We start from the raw sequence: 19,672 nt of genomic DNA, 5'->3' as shown, positions 1-19,672 counted from the left end.
GCTTTTTACCCCCTCGTCCAAGTCACTGATGAAAATGTTGAACAGTGCGGGCCCAAGGACTGAGCCCTGATGAACCCCACTGCCCACATCCCTCCAGGTCGAAAATGACCCATCCACCACCACTCTCTGGGTGCGGCCCTCCAGCCAGTTAGCAACCCATTTGACTGCGCAGGTGTCAACACCACAGTCCCCCAGTTTTTTAATGACAATGGGGTGAGAGACAGTGTCGAAGGCCTACCTAAAGTGTCAAAGGCCTTCCGAAAGTCCAGGAAGACTACGTCCTCTGCTACCCCTGCATCTAAGGATTTGGTGACCTGGTCATAGAAGGCCACCAGGTTGGTCTGACAGGACGTGCCTCTAATGAACCCATGTTAGTTGCCCCTAAGCCAAACCTCCCCCACTGGCCCCTTTTGGACATGTGCCAGGATAATTCTCTCAAAAAGCTCATCCAGGATCAAAGTAAGACCAACTGGCCTATAGTTTCCTGGGTCCTCCTTCCTCTCCTTTTTGAAGATGGGAACCACGTTCGCCCTCTTTCAGTCCTCTGGCACCACACCAGAGCACCACAAGTGCTTGTAAAGCTGTCCCAAGGGTCCTGCAATGACCTCAGCTAATTCCCTCAGCACTTGGGGGTGGAGATCGTCTGGACCAGCTGATTTGAATACATCCAGTCCCTCCAGAAGTTCCCTGACTAGATCCTCCCTGACCCATGGCCTAGGTGTGCCTCCCCTGGGGCCTGAGGGGGTCCTGGTGTGGGGTCTGATCTGGTCCCTACTCAGGAAAACGGAGGCAAAGAAGTTGTTAAATATGTTAGCTTTGTCATCTGGTGTGATGACCAGATTTCCTTGCGAGTCTTGCAGGGGCCTACATTACCCAGTACCTTCTTTTTGCCCCCTATGTATTTAAGGGCTTCTTGTTGTCCTTGATCTAGGTAGCTAGTCCCAGTTCCAGCTCCGCCTTGGCCTTCCTGACTGCCCCCCTGCAGCCCCAAGCAACCCAAGTATAGTCCTCCTTGGTGATGGCCTCCCTTCCATTGGGTGTGCGCCTCCCTTTTAGCTAGGAGACGCTCCCATATGCTTTTGGTGAGTCATGGGGGCTTTTGCGCCCTCCTGCCCCCTTTGATCTGTGTTGGGATTACCTCCCTTTGGGCTTGGAGGATCATCTCCTTAAGGAGTGACCATTCTTCTTGGACACCCAACTCCCCTCCCCTCTGGGACCTCAGTGCCTCCCCGACTATTCTCCTTAGCTCATTGAAGTCCGCCCTCCTGGAATCTAGGTCTGCTGCCTTGCTGCAGGCCTTTGCCACCTTGCGCTGGATGGTGAATTCCAGCAGGCGATGATCACTGTCACCCAGGTAGTCGAGCACCAGCAGCCCCCTCACCAGGTCGTCACCGGTAGCCAGCACCAGGTCCAACAGGGCGTCTCCCCTGGTGGAGCTGTGCACCTCCTGGGTTAGATGTAGGTCCTGCATTTGGGCTAGGAACCTACATGAGCAGTCAGACCTGGCTGACTGCTCTTCCTAGCAGATGTCTGGAAAGTTCAGGTCACCCATGATGACCACGTCTTTTGACCTAACTACCTCCATGAGCTGACTTAAGAATTCCCGGTTGAGCTCTTCCCCTTGGTTGGGTGGTCTGTAGTAGACCCCCACTGTTAAGTCTCTTTCCTCTCAACTGCCTTATTTTCTAACCCAGAGCACTTCCGTGTGCCCCTCCTCTGACTCTGGGCTACTTGATGAGGATGTGTATTCCTCCTTAATGTAGAGCACCACACCTCCACCTTTCCTCCCTGTCCTGTCCCTCCTGTACAGCCTGTAGCCCTTGATATTCACTGCCCAGTTGTGCGTTGGGTCTCACCATGTTTCTGTGAGCCCCACTATGTCTGGGTTGGTATCAGCTAGCAGGAGAGTAAGTTTCTCCTGCTTGTTTCCCATATTATGAGTGTTTGTGTAGTGGCATTTGAGGCCTCCTGAAGATGTGTGCACCGGCCCCCTAATCTCAGCATTGCCCTGGCCCCTGTTAAATGAGCTCCCTTTGTTTAAGCCTCAACAGATGAGTGGCTTGGATTGGACACTCACCTGGGTAAGCCAGAGACCTGGGCTCTAGACCTACAGTCACCCAGAGGGAGTTTGTGGGGGGAGTCTCTTTGACTGCTCACCACAGCACTCCAAGGTCAGGTGCAATCCAGTGCCCCTTTAGAACCCGAGCCCCTGCTCTGCATTTACTAGCCACTGGATAAAATGGATGGAGAGCAGTGCAATACGATAGTTTCTGCAGTACTAGAAGCAAGTCCCCAGGCTAGAACTAGGGCCCCCATGCTTTCAAGACAGCAACCATTCCCTTTAGCTTACTTTTTTTTTCCTACCCCACATACCTCCCTCTATTGACTCTGGTGCTTCAAAAGAAGCACTAGAGGCAGTATTAGAGAATGCCTGACCTGTGGCATAGGAGTCAACTGTGTTGTACTGGGAAATCAAAAGAGATACAGGCTCAAGCCCCTCTAAGTGACAGGGTCTAGAATCTGAGTCTCCGGCTCCCCAGGCAAGTGCCCCAACTACTCAGTTATGGGAAATAACACATAAAAGGGTCCTCCTTAGTTCAACACCTACTACTCATGGGTTTCTGGCTGCTTACAGTTTCATTTCTTAGACACTGGTAAGTCTCCAGAATCAGTGAGTGTATGTAGCCATGTCCATGCCTGGCCAGCTCATAACCTCCTGCGTTTACTTGATCTATGTATGAACCTCTTGCATCCACACTACCAGGGAAACATCACTGTAACCTGTGTGCAAGTCAAACTTTCAGCATTTACACAGCTAAGAACTCACCATTTAGATGTGCAAAAGGGAACAGAATTCCACTCCAGGTGCACAGTTTCAAGCACTAGAAATCAAGCTCCCATTGGTTTGATGCAGGTTCAATCCATCACCCCAAAGCTGATGCTGAAACAACATCTATAGCTCTTCAGCACATCTCCCATAGTTCCTTAGGTCACTTGAACTACATAAAAGCTTAGTGACAGTCTTACCCCTCACTCTCAGGCCATGTGCCCAGCACAGATACCCATTTTGCAAGACAGAGAAGAAGAGAAGAGATGCCCCAAACGGAGATATTCCACTCACAGCTCCAGGAAAGATTTCTTAACAGAGGTTCCTTCCAGGTCTCAGAAGAATTTGACCCTTTATGAACACAGTCCAGAGAATAACCTGCTCTGATTCCAAAGCCCTCTAGAAATGTCTTTGCTATCAGTTCCAGATAGTATAAAATAGAGCTCCATCCGTATGAAATAGTTCTTTATAACTTAATATATCAGAGGGAGATCTGAAATGCCACACACTGAAAAACACAAATATACCCAGCTGGATTGCCTTTGGTGACAATTTTTCCTTTAATTGTAAAACAGGTAGGCTGTTTTCTTTTTTTCCCCTGGCTCGATCTGTCTTGAAAGAATCTGATTTTATGTATCAAGAAAACCAGAATTTGAAAGCAAACCTTTTGCAGAAATATCTGGGGTTTATCTTATTTAATCTTAGTTTTATTGAAGCATCAATCCAAGCTGCCACAAAGCAGCAGCTAACACACAGTGCAGCTCACCAGCCAATAGGATTCATCATCCATCAATGCAAGCGGCCTCCCTTAGGAACTCTGGTTCTGCTTAAAAAAAGGGAGAGGGCCATAATATACCAAATGGTAAAAAGGATGCTGATCACATTGTCCCATTTCCCTTTTCTCATAACACAAGAATAGGGGTCACCCAAAGAACTGAATAGGAGACAAAATTAGAGCTGGTAAGAGGAAGTTATCTCCACATGATACTGAACTAAACTGTTTCAGAAGGGTTCAGGAGTAGATTAGACATTTTACATGTATAATAATATCACCCACACCTAAGACAAAAATGCATAAGAGAGACTCCATCTTGTGCTTCTGGGCATAACCTGAACATCAGCTGCCTGGGCGCAAAAAGCTACAACCACACGGATGCCACATGGGATTGGCAAGGCTTTCAGAGGAAATACCCAAGGTTGTAACAGGATGGAAGTCCCGCTCCTCTTGCATACAAGGCATATTTAGGTCCAGCATCAATCAAGCAGCAGTTGTATTTGATGACCACTGTTTCAGGTTACCTTGTCAATTATATAAAGGGATCAGCAGTTGCTCAAAGGGAGGGCTCTGCTTGAAGAAATTCTACCAAGAAACTAAGACCACATTCCAGCACCAGAAAGCAGTACCTTCCTCCCCCAAGCAGTCCTGTCCAACTACAGAAGACTATGAGCACCAGAATGAAATGTTTCAGAACCAAAGACAGCACAGCACACTCTGGCCTCAGTGTTATGATTTTCCTTGGGATGTTGAGTTGGTTACTGTTGTTACCCTGGCGTTTCAACCTCCCTCCCTCCCCCCACCCCACCCTTCCCTTTCCCCAAACTAGGGATTCCACCATGTGCATGTCCAAGAGAGAAGATTGTCTTCTCTGCTAAGCACCAACCATAAAACATCCATAGGGGATGTTTGTTGTGTCATCTTTGACTCAGTTTAACAAAATGTTTGTTTTCCATCAGGAAACACCTCCTACTGTCTTCTCTATACCGCACTATTGCAAAACCAGCTCTGCTGGGGGCTTTGTTTTTTCTTTGAAGCTGCAGGCCCTGGCTACTCCCAGACACAACTCTAAGCTAGATGGAGAAGTGATCTGAGCCAATATAGTTTTGTTTTTACTTCCTTAGAAACAGGTCTCCCGAGTTTTTTAGAAAATTTAAATCATGCAGTGCTATTTGGCCCAAAGTTGCCATATTCACTGACCTTCAAGACACACTATAAAGCATATATTTATTTTCAGTGGAGTCTTTGGAGAGAGATGGTTTGTGGACACACGAGCATTTTCACTTAAACACTGTTAGTGTTTGGCTGGCATTTGATCTCTAAGGGCATTTGGCTGCTAAGTTTATATCTGCTATGATGTGTATTTTAAAGAAGTGCCAAAACCAACTCGGGTGAGCTGACTTCAGTGGGGCCATAATTTCACCCCTGAGACTGCAACAGATACTTTTTATAGGGGTATTATAAATCTAACTAAACAAAACTACCCAACATCATCTGAGCTGGTCTGGCCTGACAGTAAGTATGAAATTTCAGTATGTGCAATTCTGCATCTTCGAGCAGCATCTCCCTTTCTCTTTGATAAAACATGATAGTCTGGATGATTGATATTGTATTGACCACAAAACAATAATTCCATATCCTTTTTCCTATTAAAGATGTTGGGGTGAAGAAGGCAGACTAAAACTGGTAACAAAAAGGTTTTAACCTGATCTCTGGAAAAACCACTTACCATATCAGAACTGCTGCTTTTCCAAGCAAATTTACAGACAAACTCAAGCAGCAGTGTCATTTCTCATGCCCCCAGGACACAAACTGATCTCATCAGCTGTGGCCCACAGGATATCGACCACATGAAGAAGAGCACTGAACAATTATACTGGACTACATTTGAATCATCTGGTTTTGCTTTCCATGAACAAAATCCACTAAAACAGTGGAGGCCAAACTTTTTGGCAGGTGGGTTGCAAGGTAAGTCCCACACTCTCCCCTCATACCACTCTGATCCCCTTCCCCTGGATTTGTTTCCCTGCTTTGTGCCCTACCTACCACTGGGTGCATCTACACAATGACTAATTCTAATGTGTGCTCATGCTACTGCGCAGTAGTGCTGGTTAGTTAGTGCATTGAGTTAGTCCTGCTATTACAGGTACTAAAGTTAATGTGCAGTAACAAAGACACATTAATAAACGTATAGACATGCCTACTGAGTTCCCTGATCCCTCCTCAGTCTGCTGAAAGGCACACAGAGGCTGCTTGTGCTAACGGTTTTGCTCAAGCCACTCCTGCACTAAACAAAATGCTGACCTGTTCCATTAAGGCAATTCTTATGGGCAGAGAGGTAGATAGTTCTAGGCCCTGATGGCATAACTTATTAAGAAAGCTTTACTCCTATACAGGGATATACAATAAGGCTGGAGTCAGCCTCTTGAAGAAAACCCCTATAGTACTTCCATTCCTTGCTTTGTATAAAATGGCCGTGGGAGGGAGGGGCAGGGAGAGGAGAAGGGATAAGGGGAAAGAACATTTTGCTGCTTCAACCTCCTATACATTAACATCTGTAAAGTAAGCCTTTGCTGTTACAGTATTTACCCTCTAAAACATTAATGACCTATTGTGACTGGAATTATGTGGCACAGAAATATTCAAATAACAAATTCCTTGTAATACATATTTAGATGCTGCTTTCCCCTTATTGCTAACTTATACCTCTAAAATCAATCCAGGGTCCCTGTCAAGCCTGCCCATCAGTGCTATGTTAGGAGAAATAACAAAAGCAATGCTGTGGTAGGTATATGCTGTAGAAGAACGGCATCGCTGATTCAAGGGCACACCTAGGTAGTGTGGAGTTTGCTTTGCCAGCACAAGAGTGAAAGCCAGGTCTAATGCCCACAAGAATAACAGTTTCTACAGCTATTTCCTGCCCTTTGGGGGACGGGGAATACCAGTGCATTTCAAAACAGGGAAGTCTCGCTGGATACCATAAACAAACAATGCTTTATGTAACTGAGCCTTTTGGGAGCATTCTGGCTGTTCAATACCGAGGGCCTAGTTTTCAAAAGAACTAAACCCCCTTGGCTATTCCCAATTTCTGAGGGACTTGTGGGCTAGAGCCAGAGCTCTAATATTAGACATTTCAGTACAGTTTTATTATATCTTTGTTCTCTCCAGGCCTGCCCCATCTTAGCAGTCAGTATCACATAGATATATTTATCTTAGCCAGCTTTGCTCATCTTGACTTTATCATAAACTAATCAATAAAATCTAGAGCATCACAGTTGGAAGAGCATCCCTGACTATTAGCAAGACCAATAAAGCCTCATAAGGACAGACCTACTAGCCAACAGTGGGCAAGTGAATCCTGAAATCTTAGACTCTGATTGGGTTGAGCAAGTCATGCCATTACATTATTCAATGTAGTCTTAATTAGCTATGCCAGAATTCTAACAAATAGGCTGACATTGTAAACAGGCTTCCAGTCCCTGATTGGCAAGGATTCCCAGTTTTCTCTGATTGAAAATAATCCCCAATTTTCAGTTTAAAAGAAAGTAACACAAAATCCACATTGTTCCATGATTAAAATGACACACCACTAATATATAGATAGTTTTCTAATATATAGATACATATTAGTGGTGTGTCATTTTAATTATGGAACAATGTGGATTTTGGGTTACTTTTTCTGAACTGAAAACTGGGGATTATTTTTTTTTTAAATCAGACTAACCAGGATCCCTGGTCATCAGAGTATTCAGCTGGAAATAAGGATTTATTCAAAGTAGGCCTCAATTTTCAAAGAGGGAAGCCTGAACTGAGGCACTCAGTGTGGTGGCGTTACATTTGCAGAAGCAGATCAGAGCTGCCAGGTGCGCAGTAATTCTGCAAATCCAGCCTCCCTCCCTTGTTTGTGTGTCAGAGGTTGAATGTTGGAAACTGACTTCTAGCCCCCTGCCCCATGTTTGAAAAAACTGTGCCCTAATTCTCAGCCAGATTGGCTGGTTATTCTGCATATCCCTGTTCTGAGTCATCATTTTCCCTCTAAAGATGAAAAACGACAACAGTCAACCACAGGTGATCAGCCACCTCTCGGTAAAATAGCCTACTGCTCAGTATAGCAGCCTGTGATGGGATAGTGACTCACACAACATCCTCTTAGGGGCCATCTCCCTGGTAATATTTGGCATCCCAAAAGATCTGGGACAGAGTGATATTTCTGTGCAGCAGGCCCTGTGCAGTCTGTCCTTCCCAAGAAACAGGCTCTGATGTGGTGAAGCTGGTGGCAGCCTGATGAAACTGTTCCATAGCTGCTGAATAGCCCCTGGCTGTGTTTCTTAAAAAGAGGTGATCTCTCCTTGCAGACAGGGTGTGTGCAGTTGACTAGTAATGACAGTTACTATACATACTGAACTGGTCTTACTTAATGCCAAGGAGAAACAGGAGCACAGCAATTTCCCCTCAGGAAGATCACTGAAGTAATCAAACCACATCCTTTCAACTCTTCTCTATGGCAAACCCCTTAGCTATTTTGTTTGTGACAAACCTTAAGAATAGCTACAGGAGACCAAAAACTGTAAATCATACATCTGTAAAATGTAAAATACAGAGGATAGGAAAAGGGACTGTACCCACCCCAGTATCCCAAGGACCAAATCAGAAACCAAGCACTCACATAGTTAACAAGAGAAAAATGATGCAACTGTACCCTTCATGAAGGAGGCAGCAGAAAGCCTGTGGCCACAGTGGTGGCATACAGCCAATTAAGAAAGCCAGGGGAGGATTTGTCAGTCTTTAAGCTTCGGATTGCATAGTTGCACACCACACAATTATTTTGTGTAAATGTGTCAAAAGGAAATTAATTCTAAATCCAATCCCAGCCTAAGATGTTGCTGCAGTAGCCTGATTTTGCTACCACTCATTTTGATACTAAAATGACCTGATTAAAAATGTTCCCAAAGTTCTTTAATTCCACTATGCTAACATATCCTGTCTTCATAGACACTGACTCCTTCCTGGCAAAAGAATCTACAGTCCACTAATTTGACCCAGAATCCCTCTACTCTCTATTATAGCTATGCCCTGTTCATGACCACTCAAGAACAGCAAATACACAAACACAACTTAGACCATCCACAACACAGCTGCGGTGAAGTCTTCACACAGTTACAAACAGGTGGGGGGAAGACATCCTGATTTCATTCCCCTGAGCTCTGTCTGACACTTTGTATATGTATTAAAATAACATTATTGAAAAAAAATGTTAATCCTTGCTCTTTTTTTCTTTTTTTTAATACTTTTTTCCCTGTACCTTCAGAATAGAGATAATGTAGGAAACATAATACATACTCCATCTGCTCCTGCTGGAAATGTCTAGTCTCTTAAAAACAAGGAAAAAAAGATAATATTTAGCACTGGGTTCAATCCAAACCCTGGCTTTCTTTTGAGTATGTCCCACACTCTGCCAGGAACTGCTCCACATTCTGTGGTGGTTGAGGGGGTGGAGAAAGGTTGTGCAATGGAGACTACTGTTCATGGGTGCCCCACCTGAGGACACAGCAGTACTCAAGCTGACCAGGTTTTGTGGTCTTTCCATCCTCTACCCCTTCCAGAGATAGACCAGGGCAGAGAGTTCTCTCTCTGGGGGCTATTGAGGATAAGTTTTCCACTGTAGCCTTTTTGGCTATTGCCCTTCTCCACAAAGTGATAAATACGCTGAGGCAGTAAAGTTTCCACTGGTCACCAGGAAATGCTTATCAGAATCATTTCCTTCTAAATCCTTTTCCACTGTCAGCTCAAATGTGGTTGCTCTTATCCTTCTCCTCACTCCCACCTCACATGGTCATGTTTCTTCACAACAGCCTGCAGGCTTTACAAATGTACAAGCACTTTTAAAGAGGTGCTGCAAATGATATCTTTCAGAGTAAATGCCAAGGAGCCACCCTGAGAAACACGGCAAACAGAAGGCTGAGCCTGATTCTGTATGTACTCACACCCCACAAGCACAAGGGACAGATTACACAGCTCCTGTACTTGTGCCTTGGAAACCCAGTCCCATTTGCTAGTAGGTGAGTATTAGTGATACCAGTCCTTCTGTTGTGGGGACAAGATCACATGGATCTGCTGTCTGAGGACCAAGTGGCTATGTGTCCCTCCATGAATCCATGAGCCCTTTCCTCCACATAGGGTACACAGAATGTAACATACACAAGTACTCTATCATCTGACACGCTAGTGCAATAACAACATAGCATTTCTGGTATACTGGGGGCTCCCATAGGCACTCAAGGCCATTCAGGACTTGCAACAATGCAAGTAGAGCATGATGGTACATGCCTCCTGAACACCATATGATCAACTGTGTTTAATTTTATATAAGCAAACCAGATTTTAAAAAGTTACTTACACAATCTCATCATTCTGGAATTCAAGCTCTCCACAAGTATCCTCAAAGTCCTCTCCTCCACCTTTGGCTGAGCCTTCAATGGTTTTGTAGGGCACGATAACATTTCCTCGGGCTCCAGATGTTCTTAGCACTTTCACTTCCATGGTTCCAACACTCTCACTGATGTGAGTGACAGGCTCCTCAAAGGTAAAGATGCCAGCATGATCATCATCAAAGATGGTCACTGTGGCAGTAGAGGGGGATCCCAGGCAGGCCAACGTTGCTACGTGGTTGGCTTCCAGAATGCCCTCATCCAAGGCTTCAGAGCTTACCCTCACATTGCTGAGGTGAACAAGAAAGTTCTCATCCTCCTCAAAGATATCATCATCAATTATGCCAACTCGGATTTCTTTCTGCGTCTCCCCTGGTTTGAAAACCACAGTCCCTTCAGTAAACTCATAGTCAGATCCAGCATTGGCTGTGCCATCTTCTGTTCGGAAGTCAACATACACTGTGTTAGTCAGATCGCCACCCCGCCGAACGAGGGTCAGTGCAACCGTGCCACAGTTCTCTAGACACTGGTAGGTGCCCTGCTCAAAGCAAATCTTACTGATGGGGTCATTTTCCGCCACCTCACTATTGACCTCATGCATACTGACTGCTTTCCGAGCTTGGTCAGCAGCATGCCTCTTCAGGATGTTGCCCGCTCCAGTCATTAGTCGCGTGGCCTGAATACGATAAAAGGCTCGACTCTTCTGCTGTTGACTCAGGACTTGATAGTTGGCTAGCTCAATTAGTTGTTCTATTTCTTTGTCAGGGTGTTTCTGCTTCAGCTCCTTCAGGATCCGAGCCATTTCCCTCCTGGCTTCCTCATCATCTTGGTCCTTCTCATCAACTTCTAGAACCAGAGTACCATCCAAGAAGTTCTCTACATGGGAATTAATCACTTTTCCATCCATTTCAATGTCAGCTTTGGATGATGGCCTATCACCTTCATGTTCAATGATCATGCCTCTCTGCTTGCCTGCCCTATACCTCTTGTAGACATACTTGTAAAATAAAAGCCTTCTGTCTGCCACCCATGCAAACACCACACAGATGGGAAAGAAGAAAAAAGTAAGCAAGCCTTCCCAGACATCCACAATCCCAGGAGATGAGACAGATAAAATAATGTAAAGCCAAGTATAGGCAAAGATGCTCCAAGCTGCTGTAACAAAAAACACTCGTAGGTGCTTAATCTTCCTTATCTCACCATCAGGGACCACGTAGACACAAATTGCTATGATGATGAACATGTTAAAAGCAGCACTTCCCACAATGGTGCTGGGCCCAAGATCCCCTGCTGTGAAACCATGACCACACACTTCTATAACAGAAAGAAGAATCTCAGGTGCTGAAGAGCCCAGAGCCATCAATGTTAAGTTGGAAACAGTCTCATTCCAAATCCTCACTGTGGTTTTGCTCGTCTCACCGTTGGGCTTCTTGATTGTTATCTCCCTCTCCTGAGATGTAATGACTTCTATAGAGGACATGAAGCGGTCAGCAATGATGGATACCCCTAGGAACATATAGACCATAGCTACAAAATACACTGTAGCTCTCGCAATTTTATCACCAAATGAAGGGTCTTGGGGCTCCCATATTGGTAAAATGATGCCCTTCTTGCAAATATATGAACCAGTACATTCTGATTTATTGGCAGGCTCTTCACTTGGGTTTTCTGCCAGCACTTTGTCCACATGGAACAACAGAAGTGCCACAATACTGAAAAGATGAAAGCCTGAAGGGAAGGTGGAGGAGTTACTTAATTTCAACATGGTAGCTTTCTCTGGCCAGCTTCCACGTGTTTTCCAACCTGCAGATAGAATGGGAAGAAGTGTTATCCAAATCAAACTTCTTTACCAAAAAACAACTGTAAACACTTTGACCTGTTATACATGTTCTGTGAGCTGCATATCACTTATCCTTCAGGAGAATCATAACAACACTGGAACTAGGCTATCCACATTTACCCAAACTCAAGACTACTTTGAATACCCAATAATTAGATTCTAGACATGGAAAATATATACATTTGTTATATTTGCCATGTCTTAGACTGTAATTATTAGAAGGTTGGTTTCAATTCATCCCCCTACCTCCGCAGCAGGGAAAGCAGCATAGGGGGGCAGGAAGTGGAGTCAAGAGTCATGACTGAGGACAAGCAATGGGGAAGGAGGAGAGGGGAAGGCAGGAGAAAGAGGTAGCACAGGGGGCAGAGGCAACAGAGGTGAAGGCAGGGAGAGGCAGTGTGGGGTTAGAGGCAGAGGCCACAGCTCCAACTCTGACACTGAGTGTGGGTTGGGGCCAGAACCACAGCAGCTGCCTGCCCTCCAACTCTGTACCTGAATCCAAGACGATGGGCTTCCATCACTGAATGTAGGTGGGGGGACCTTGTCTTGTATTTTAATAAATATGGAAAATTCTAAATGAATGCACATGTGTGTCACTGTTAATGTCAGTTTCTGAAGTAACACTCTCCTTGTTCAATTTTTTATTAACATACCATCATGTAGTACAGCTGGTAGAATTGTTTCCAAATTCAAAGTTTCAGTTAAATAAATCTTGAAATTTAATGTAAAATTCTCCAATAAATGTAACCGTCTCATATTTTTGCCAATTTTTATTACTACAAAATGAATTCAGAAATCTTTTTAGACTTCACGTATATTCATAATCCTTGCACAAGTCTGTTTCAGGGCCTGCAGTGCCACATCAACCGACATGCGGGGCTTCCCCCAGGTCCAGAAATTGGGGGTGGGGGAGTGATGGCACCACTCCCTGGCTGCCAAGTTTCAAAACCTATGGAGTGCCCTGGGCCATATGCAGTGGATTGGAGTCCTGATCTCACTGTGCAGGGCTGGCAGGGACAGTTCCAGGCCCCAGTACCCAATCCTAGAATGCAGGGGGTGAGAGGGGGTGGTGCTGGATGCCAAGAGGCCAATCCTGATGCAAAAGGGGGTGGTGCCAGGCATCCAGGGTCTAACTCCAGCACACAGTGGTGGGAGGGGACCAGGTCAGGCCCTGGGGTTCAATCTGGCCCACAAACTAGCCTTGCACCATTTTGGCCTGCAGGGCCAAAAGGTTTGGCACCATTGGTCTATTCCATACCGAATGTGTACATTAAGTAAATAAAGTCATACAATTGACAGCTGTACAGGTGCTCAGATAGGAACTGAAGGTATATATGTATTCTTACCTCTGGCCCTCAAGAATATGCAATATGAGAGTCTTAATATCAGAGCAATAGCATGTGATCATGTAATTAAATATATCAAAAAGGTTTGGACTTTCTTTAGCTAAAAAGCACCTACTATGTACCTATGAATAATTTATTTTTGTATACCTTAGGAGGGAGCCCATCTCTCGCTCACTTTCCTTCCAGAGCTGGGCTCCCTCCCACCCATCTGGAGCCTTGGCCACTCCACTTACACTTTACACAAACACTGAGGCACTAAGGACAGGTCCTAGTTCTGCCTGGGGACTTCAGCAGAGGACGGGCCAGATTCTAGTCTACCTTTTAGGTGTGTAAGGGGAGTTTGGTTCCTAGAGTGCAAATCTATTTCACCTGATGGAAGTCCCTGAAAACAGTCAATGTAAAAAGTGAATAAATCCTTCTCCTCCACTCTTTTTCCCAGCTGCATTTTTGTGACTCAGTCTTAAGGGTCAAAAGGTGGTACAGTACATTATAGAAATAGATATATTAATGGATTCACAGGATGTAAAGAGGATAGAACTCCACTTAGATGGTGGAAGTCCACTTAGATGCCCACCAGGTGAAACAATCTGACCCTTAGTGACAAGCTGGCTGACTGAAAAGCCCTCTTAGCTGTGCATAAATTTGAAGAGCAGTCGCCCATAGGTATATAACAACACTCAGTGAAAAAACATGAGCATGGTCATTTTATCATTTTCAAATGAAAACTAGTTCTTTATTTTATCAAAGATATGTTCTCCCTCCATGAGGGCTATTCCCATGTTATTTTCCTCTAGTTTCCCATTCCAAACTGTCTTTGCTGTAGGGATGGTTAAAGTTTCTGATTGTATATTTTCAATGCTAATGCTTATGTATTTCATTAAAGTATGAATAAAAAGGCACAAAATGAGCATGGAAAGTTTCAAAGCAAGTCACACAAGGCTGAAAAGAGAGGGTTGCAATGAAGACTGTTATAGTGCTTAGATCATATACAATGCTTTTCTTCGCTAGATTTCAGCATGCTTTACATAAAGTGAATATCATTACAGTATTCCCATTTCAAAGATAGGGAAACTGAGGCACTAGGAGGTGAAATAACTTGCCCAGGTTACCCAGAAGGTCAGTAACAAAGTTGGAAATAGAACCCAAGGCTCTGGGAAGCCAATCCACTACACTATACACCAGCTCTTTTAACTTCTACCAGGTCACAATGAGAACAGCAAACACCATACTGGAGCTGATCACTATCTCAGCTGCCCTAAGTATACTGCACACCATCCCACATAAAAGTACAGGCTGCTCAAATTTCACTGAAAACTGGATGGATCATGACAGGATGACCAAGATAAAAATCATGTCCACCAATTGTTTCCAAGGACTCTGCTTGCATGTCCTGTAACAGTAAATGTACTTTGAAATCCTGTTTAGAACACAGCATCTTTTTCTTAATGAAAGTTTCCTTCTTCCTGTTTCTTGCTATATTAGAGACCTGGTATACCACAAAAGCCTAACAGATGGCACAAGCAGCAGTGCCGAACATAATGTTTACTAGTCAGATGCCAACTCCTGAGAACGATTCACCTTGGTCATTCCAAAAGAAGAATACATAGTGGCCTTGGGGACTCAAATACCTGATTGTCTCAAGCTACGATTACATTCAAATGACCATATGTCATGCTAAACTGAAATGGTTTCTGCCCATCAGAATGCAGGCTAGGCTGCCTGGGAAAGAGAACAAAAGCAAAGAATTAGGAAAAAATAGCAAACGTGGCAAAATTATTTAGATGACTCAAGATTAGCAACGATTCTGAAAATCCTGTCAAAGAAAAGCTAGAAGACCAAGGTAGCTCAATGGCAGATGAAAATCAGGGATGATAACTGTGAGCTATCCTAAAAGTTATTGGCAGACTTTGAACATTATATGCACTTTACTGGGTCCTAAAGTAACTCCATCTGCTCAGCAAAACGACTTGGGTGTTGCCGAGGACACATCTGAAAAATCCTCTGCTTAGTTTGCAGCAACCAATAACACAATGAACAGGCAATTGCATGAAACATAATTCTGAAAAATATTCTAATGCTACTGTATAGGTTACATGAGTTACATTATCTGCGATATCATGGTTCTTTCCAGTTATTCTGAAAGGGGTGATAGCAAAAAAGCAAGGATTACTTGACACAGCATTCCTTGTGCATGGAGAGACTGAAAGAGACTGAGGCTTTTTAGGTTACAGAAGACAATGGTGCTACAATAAGTTCCCACTTGTACAGAGGCAGATATGGTTCCTTAGAACTGCAAGTGTGCTGTGCTGAGGGAAAGCCTGCTTTAAGACTAATAGAGGCTGGTTTTACCACTCTTATCATTCAGGCTGTTAGAAAATTAGAAAAAGAGGCATTATTAAAGTGAATACAGGAGTCATTTCATCGCATACCACTAGATACAGCCATGATAACCCTTTAGAAGAGAATTTTACTAGGCATGCAGCCAGACTAAAGTGAATTTATGCTCATTGTGCATCTTTAACCAGAACATAACTTAGTCAATGCCTAACTATATTGCTTGGGTGTTATGTTGTTTCAAACCACGACATAGATAAAATGAGATGTGCTAAATCTGATAAGATAACAGAAATTGACATGGCATCCATTTTCTTATTATAAGTACATCTGGAATGTTCTAATTTCTTTTTACAATTTGAATTCAAGGAGAAATTTTGTAATGTATAAACATACAAATAAATACTACACTGTTTTTCTAAGTCATGAATACTTATTGCAGGGAGTAGTTGTTTTAATTCAAAGAACAAAAATATCCTCCCGCCCTTATTCAATAGATTTCCTCTTTGGGGCCAGTCAGATAGTCTTGCAAGTCTAAAATTATTCAAAGCAACCAGCACTGTGAAATCCCCTTGGCAAGAGAAGAAAACAGATGGTCCTAGAGAAAATCTTATACTTCGGGTCACTGAGTTAGGTTATATAGAATAGCAGTTCCATCACACTTTGGATCAACTCCATAATCTTAAAAGGATGGATGCATTGACAACTTTAGTCAATAAAATTTATCTATGGGGATTAATAAATCACTTGAACTTTATTTAAAGGGTTATTCTCTCATTTCAGCATAGGGTCCTTTTGTAACTTGTATTTCAATAGACAATGACAATGAAGTGGAAAATATTTCCACTTGAGCCATTGTTCTGGACCTGTATTTAGTACTCTGTGTATCAAAGGGAAATTCCATTTTTCTGGATATCGTGTGAAAGGAAAAATCTGGAGCTTCTCTAGAGAATCAAATTATACAAAGAATTGGCAGAAGCTTTGAAAGACGAAATATAATCAAAACTAATCTTGTGTGTCAAGACCTTTTTCTTCCACCCTGGAGCAAGCAGCTTGCAAATGGTGAATATCACATTTGCGAGATGAGTAAAATCAAGACCTACAACATGTAAGCAAAAATGCCTGGCATAGTCCCTACTTAGGGCCTCAGGTACTACCACAGTTCAAATAATAAATCATAAAAGGCTGTGTGCAATTGCAATGAATGGGGTTTGTGTACATGGGTACTGCAAGCCAGGAGTTCTCTTGGTCTAAATCCAAGCCAGACCCTAGTTTTTGGTTCAGTGTCAAATCAACAGTAGCCACATCTGCAATCAGGTATGGGCAGCAAATCCCCAACCCTTCCTTACTGTAAGCACAGGCTACTAGAAACAGAGAAGTGGCTTAACTTCTTCAGTTTGTTTTCCTTTTCATTTACAAACCTCTCCATGCATGGGGTGAAAAGCACCTAGGGCAGGCTCCCAGGTAACTGACCTACCTCACAGAACCACAGTTACTATGAAGTAGTCAGCACATCATCAGGTTCATTCTCTCTCTCATTACTCCCAGATTCCACAGACAGCACCTCAGCTGCTGAGGCTATCTTAGTTGTACAGCCCCTACCACAGGAGAGTCTGATCCCAAATGGGGGCTCTCAGGCATTATCAAGGTACAAATAAGAAAGAGGAAAAGGATTCTGAAATTAAAAGGTTCACTCTTAAGCTGGGGTAAGGTTACTGGTATGCATCAAGAACACTTTAATGGTAATGGGTACGTGTCGTTCGAGTGCTTTTCCCATCAGTGTCATCAAGGAAAGCGCTGGTTAAACCAAGTTATATTCTAGATCAACCTCAATCCTTAACAACCTCTCTAGCGTGTGCACATGCATGTCTATCACAGGGAACTCCCTTGTACTTCCAGTACATAAACAGTCCTGCAAAACACACTTTTTGGTTCCTCACAGTCACACTCAGGCTTTCACAGTGAATGGTGTGTACTGCAGCAGCTGTAAGGGGCCATAATCATGGACAGGGCGCCATCATGCTGGGAGCTGTGTGCACACAGGTAATGAAGAGACTACAGGTGCACCAACAGATGTTTTTTGGGCTGATGCCAATGGCCAATTTTTAAGGAACTATATCGGCCAATACTGGTCCTTTTCCAATACGCAGCTGGAGACCAGCATCAGGTTGGTAAGTCTGGTGTGGGAAAAGAGCGGGGGGAGAGAAGGAGGGGCAGCGGTGAGTGAGTGGGGCAGGGGCAGGGCACAAGATGGAGCTGTGAACAGTTCATCAGCAGGGGGTGCAGGAGGGAGGCATGAGGGGCAAGAGCAGTTCCTGCCTGGCACAGACCCTGGGAGGGCATGTGCCCCTGTACCTCCTTAAGCGGGGAGGGCTGGGGCTGGGGCTGGGGCTGAGGCTGGGGCTGCGCTGGGCTCTTCCTGGTGGGGGCTGAGCCGGGCTGCACTGTGTTTGGGACAAGCAGTTGCAGTGCTAGGAATGGGGCATTTATCAGCCACATTATCAGCGGCATCAGGCAAAAAAAGTCGATTTCCAATATGTTTAATTTTCTTTATATTGCTGCTGATCCAATATGGGACTGATGTATCAGTGCACCTGAAGAAGGGATAGCTCTTGCCCAACAGAGCCTACAGTCTAAGCAAGCTTTCACCTCGCCTGTACTACATGCAGCCCCACAGACCTGGATGTAGTAGTGTTATCCACAATGTGTTGCTTGCACAATGAGAAAAAGCATGGCACTGGCTATGAGGTCCCATGACACCCAGACACCACCCGAAGGGATATGATGAGACACTGTGGCACACAATCTTCTGCTCACACTCCTCAATTTGGCCAGGATTGTTCCAGGTTTTGGAAATTCACCTGGATAACTGCCTATGCCTAGCACTCCTGATAGCTACACACATCTCCCCCCACCCCATCCCCTTCTACTCTCAGGAATAAAGCAGAGCTGCTTCTCAGTTCCTCCTCCCTGGGGGTACTGATCATCTGGGAGTTTCCTCACCAAGCTGGAACCAACCACCCACTCCCATTCAGACAGAGCCAATACCCATATTACATATGCTCTTGTCCATCTCAGACCCCTGTGAAGAATGTGCTGTGGAGAAGGCCTGGGTAGGAAGGGAAGGAGAAGCACAGGTGAGCCCCAGGTACATGTGGTCTCTACACACCCCTGCACCCTGGGATGAAGTGAACATGATGCTTTGTACCATCCCCAGTGTGGACTGACCAGGGCCTAGCAGGCAGTCTGAAGATGTGTCACTGCAGTATTTGGGCAATGGGGCCTGAAGGGAGGCAAGAATACTGCAGTGTCTAGCCCTCCACTGAGACCTAGGGCAGCTTCCATGCTATTGCATTTGCTTACTGTATTTGGTGGGCTGAAGCTTTCAAACCCAACCAGATCCCCAAGCTAAGCTCCCAAGGCTGTTTTCCTCATATACATCAGGTAAGATTGTTGCCTTTCAGACACCCCTCAAGTTCTGACTTTTTAATTAGCTTATTTCTATGCATCTAGGCTTGTAACCACCCTCTCCACCCTCCCCATGTATGATTCATGCCATTCAGGCTCTTTGTTTGCTGTTACTAGAACAGATTTCAGTCCCTCTCTTTTTTTTCCATAGAGTGCTACTTCTCTCTTCCAGCCGCTGTCTTCTCTTCTTGGGAGATGTCTTGTGTTTGGATATCTTGCCTTGCTGTGTCAGGTTCCAAACCCCTTTGTTCTTTTAAAAACCATTTGTGACTGGGCTTATAACTCATTTGCAACGTGTTGACAGCAGCATTTGTATTCAGACTGCTGAAAACGATTATCAGGCTGGGTGCTTTTATGACAGCCCAAAAAGTGGGTAATGCAGAGATTGTCTGGTACTAGTTTCCCAAGAAATGAGTAATGTGAGAGAGACAAAAAGGGATGCTTTCCATAAGGAATTATTTTTCAAGCATTCAACAGAAAATGCACTTTAGCACAGAGCAGCTGTAACACAGCAATATTTCCATTGTTACAGGCACAGCTGGAGGTGTCCAACCTTGCCTAACCTGCTATAACATTAGCCCCATAATAAGCATACATTTAATTCTGGTTACACTGGGGATGGATATCCTCTCATCCATATCACTGGTTCAGAAG

At 44.4% G+C, this 19,672-nt stretch overlaps 1 protein-coding gene across 8 annotated transcripts in view; it reads right to left on the bottom strand.

Moving 5' to 3' along the window:
- The window catches only part of SLC8A1 (solute carrier family 8 member A1), a 342,186-nt gene that overhangs the window by 278,362 nt on the left and 44,152 nt on the right, over positions 1–19,672 (bottom strand). For 7 of the 8 annotated variants that reach the window (XM_090052634.1, XM_090052627.1, XM_090052643.1 and 4 more), the window contains exon 2: positions 10,000–11,833. In XM_090052634.1, the coding sequence (XP_089908760.1) occupies positions 10,000–11,795 (1,796 nt within the window). In that variant the 5' untranslated portion in view covers positions 11,796–11,833. Of the gene's footprint in view, positions 1–9,999; positions 11,834–19,672 lie in introns of those variants that run through there. The other variant, XM_090052682.1, reaches the window with a different exon arrangement.

This window comes from Crocodylus siamensis, chromosome 1, assembly GCF_052110815.1.
Source record: "Crocodylus siamensis isolate JL-2025a chromosome 1, ASM5211081v1, whole genome shotgun sequence".
Lineage (NCBI taxonomy): Eukaryota > Metazoa > Chordata > Crocodylia > Crocodylidae > Crocodylus > Crocodylus siamensis.
The sequence above is the reverse complement of the archived record's forward strand: the minus strand, read 5'-3'. Positions and strand labels throughout refer to the sequence as shown.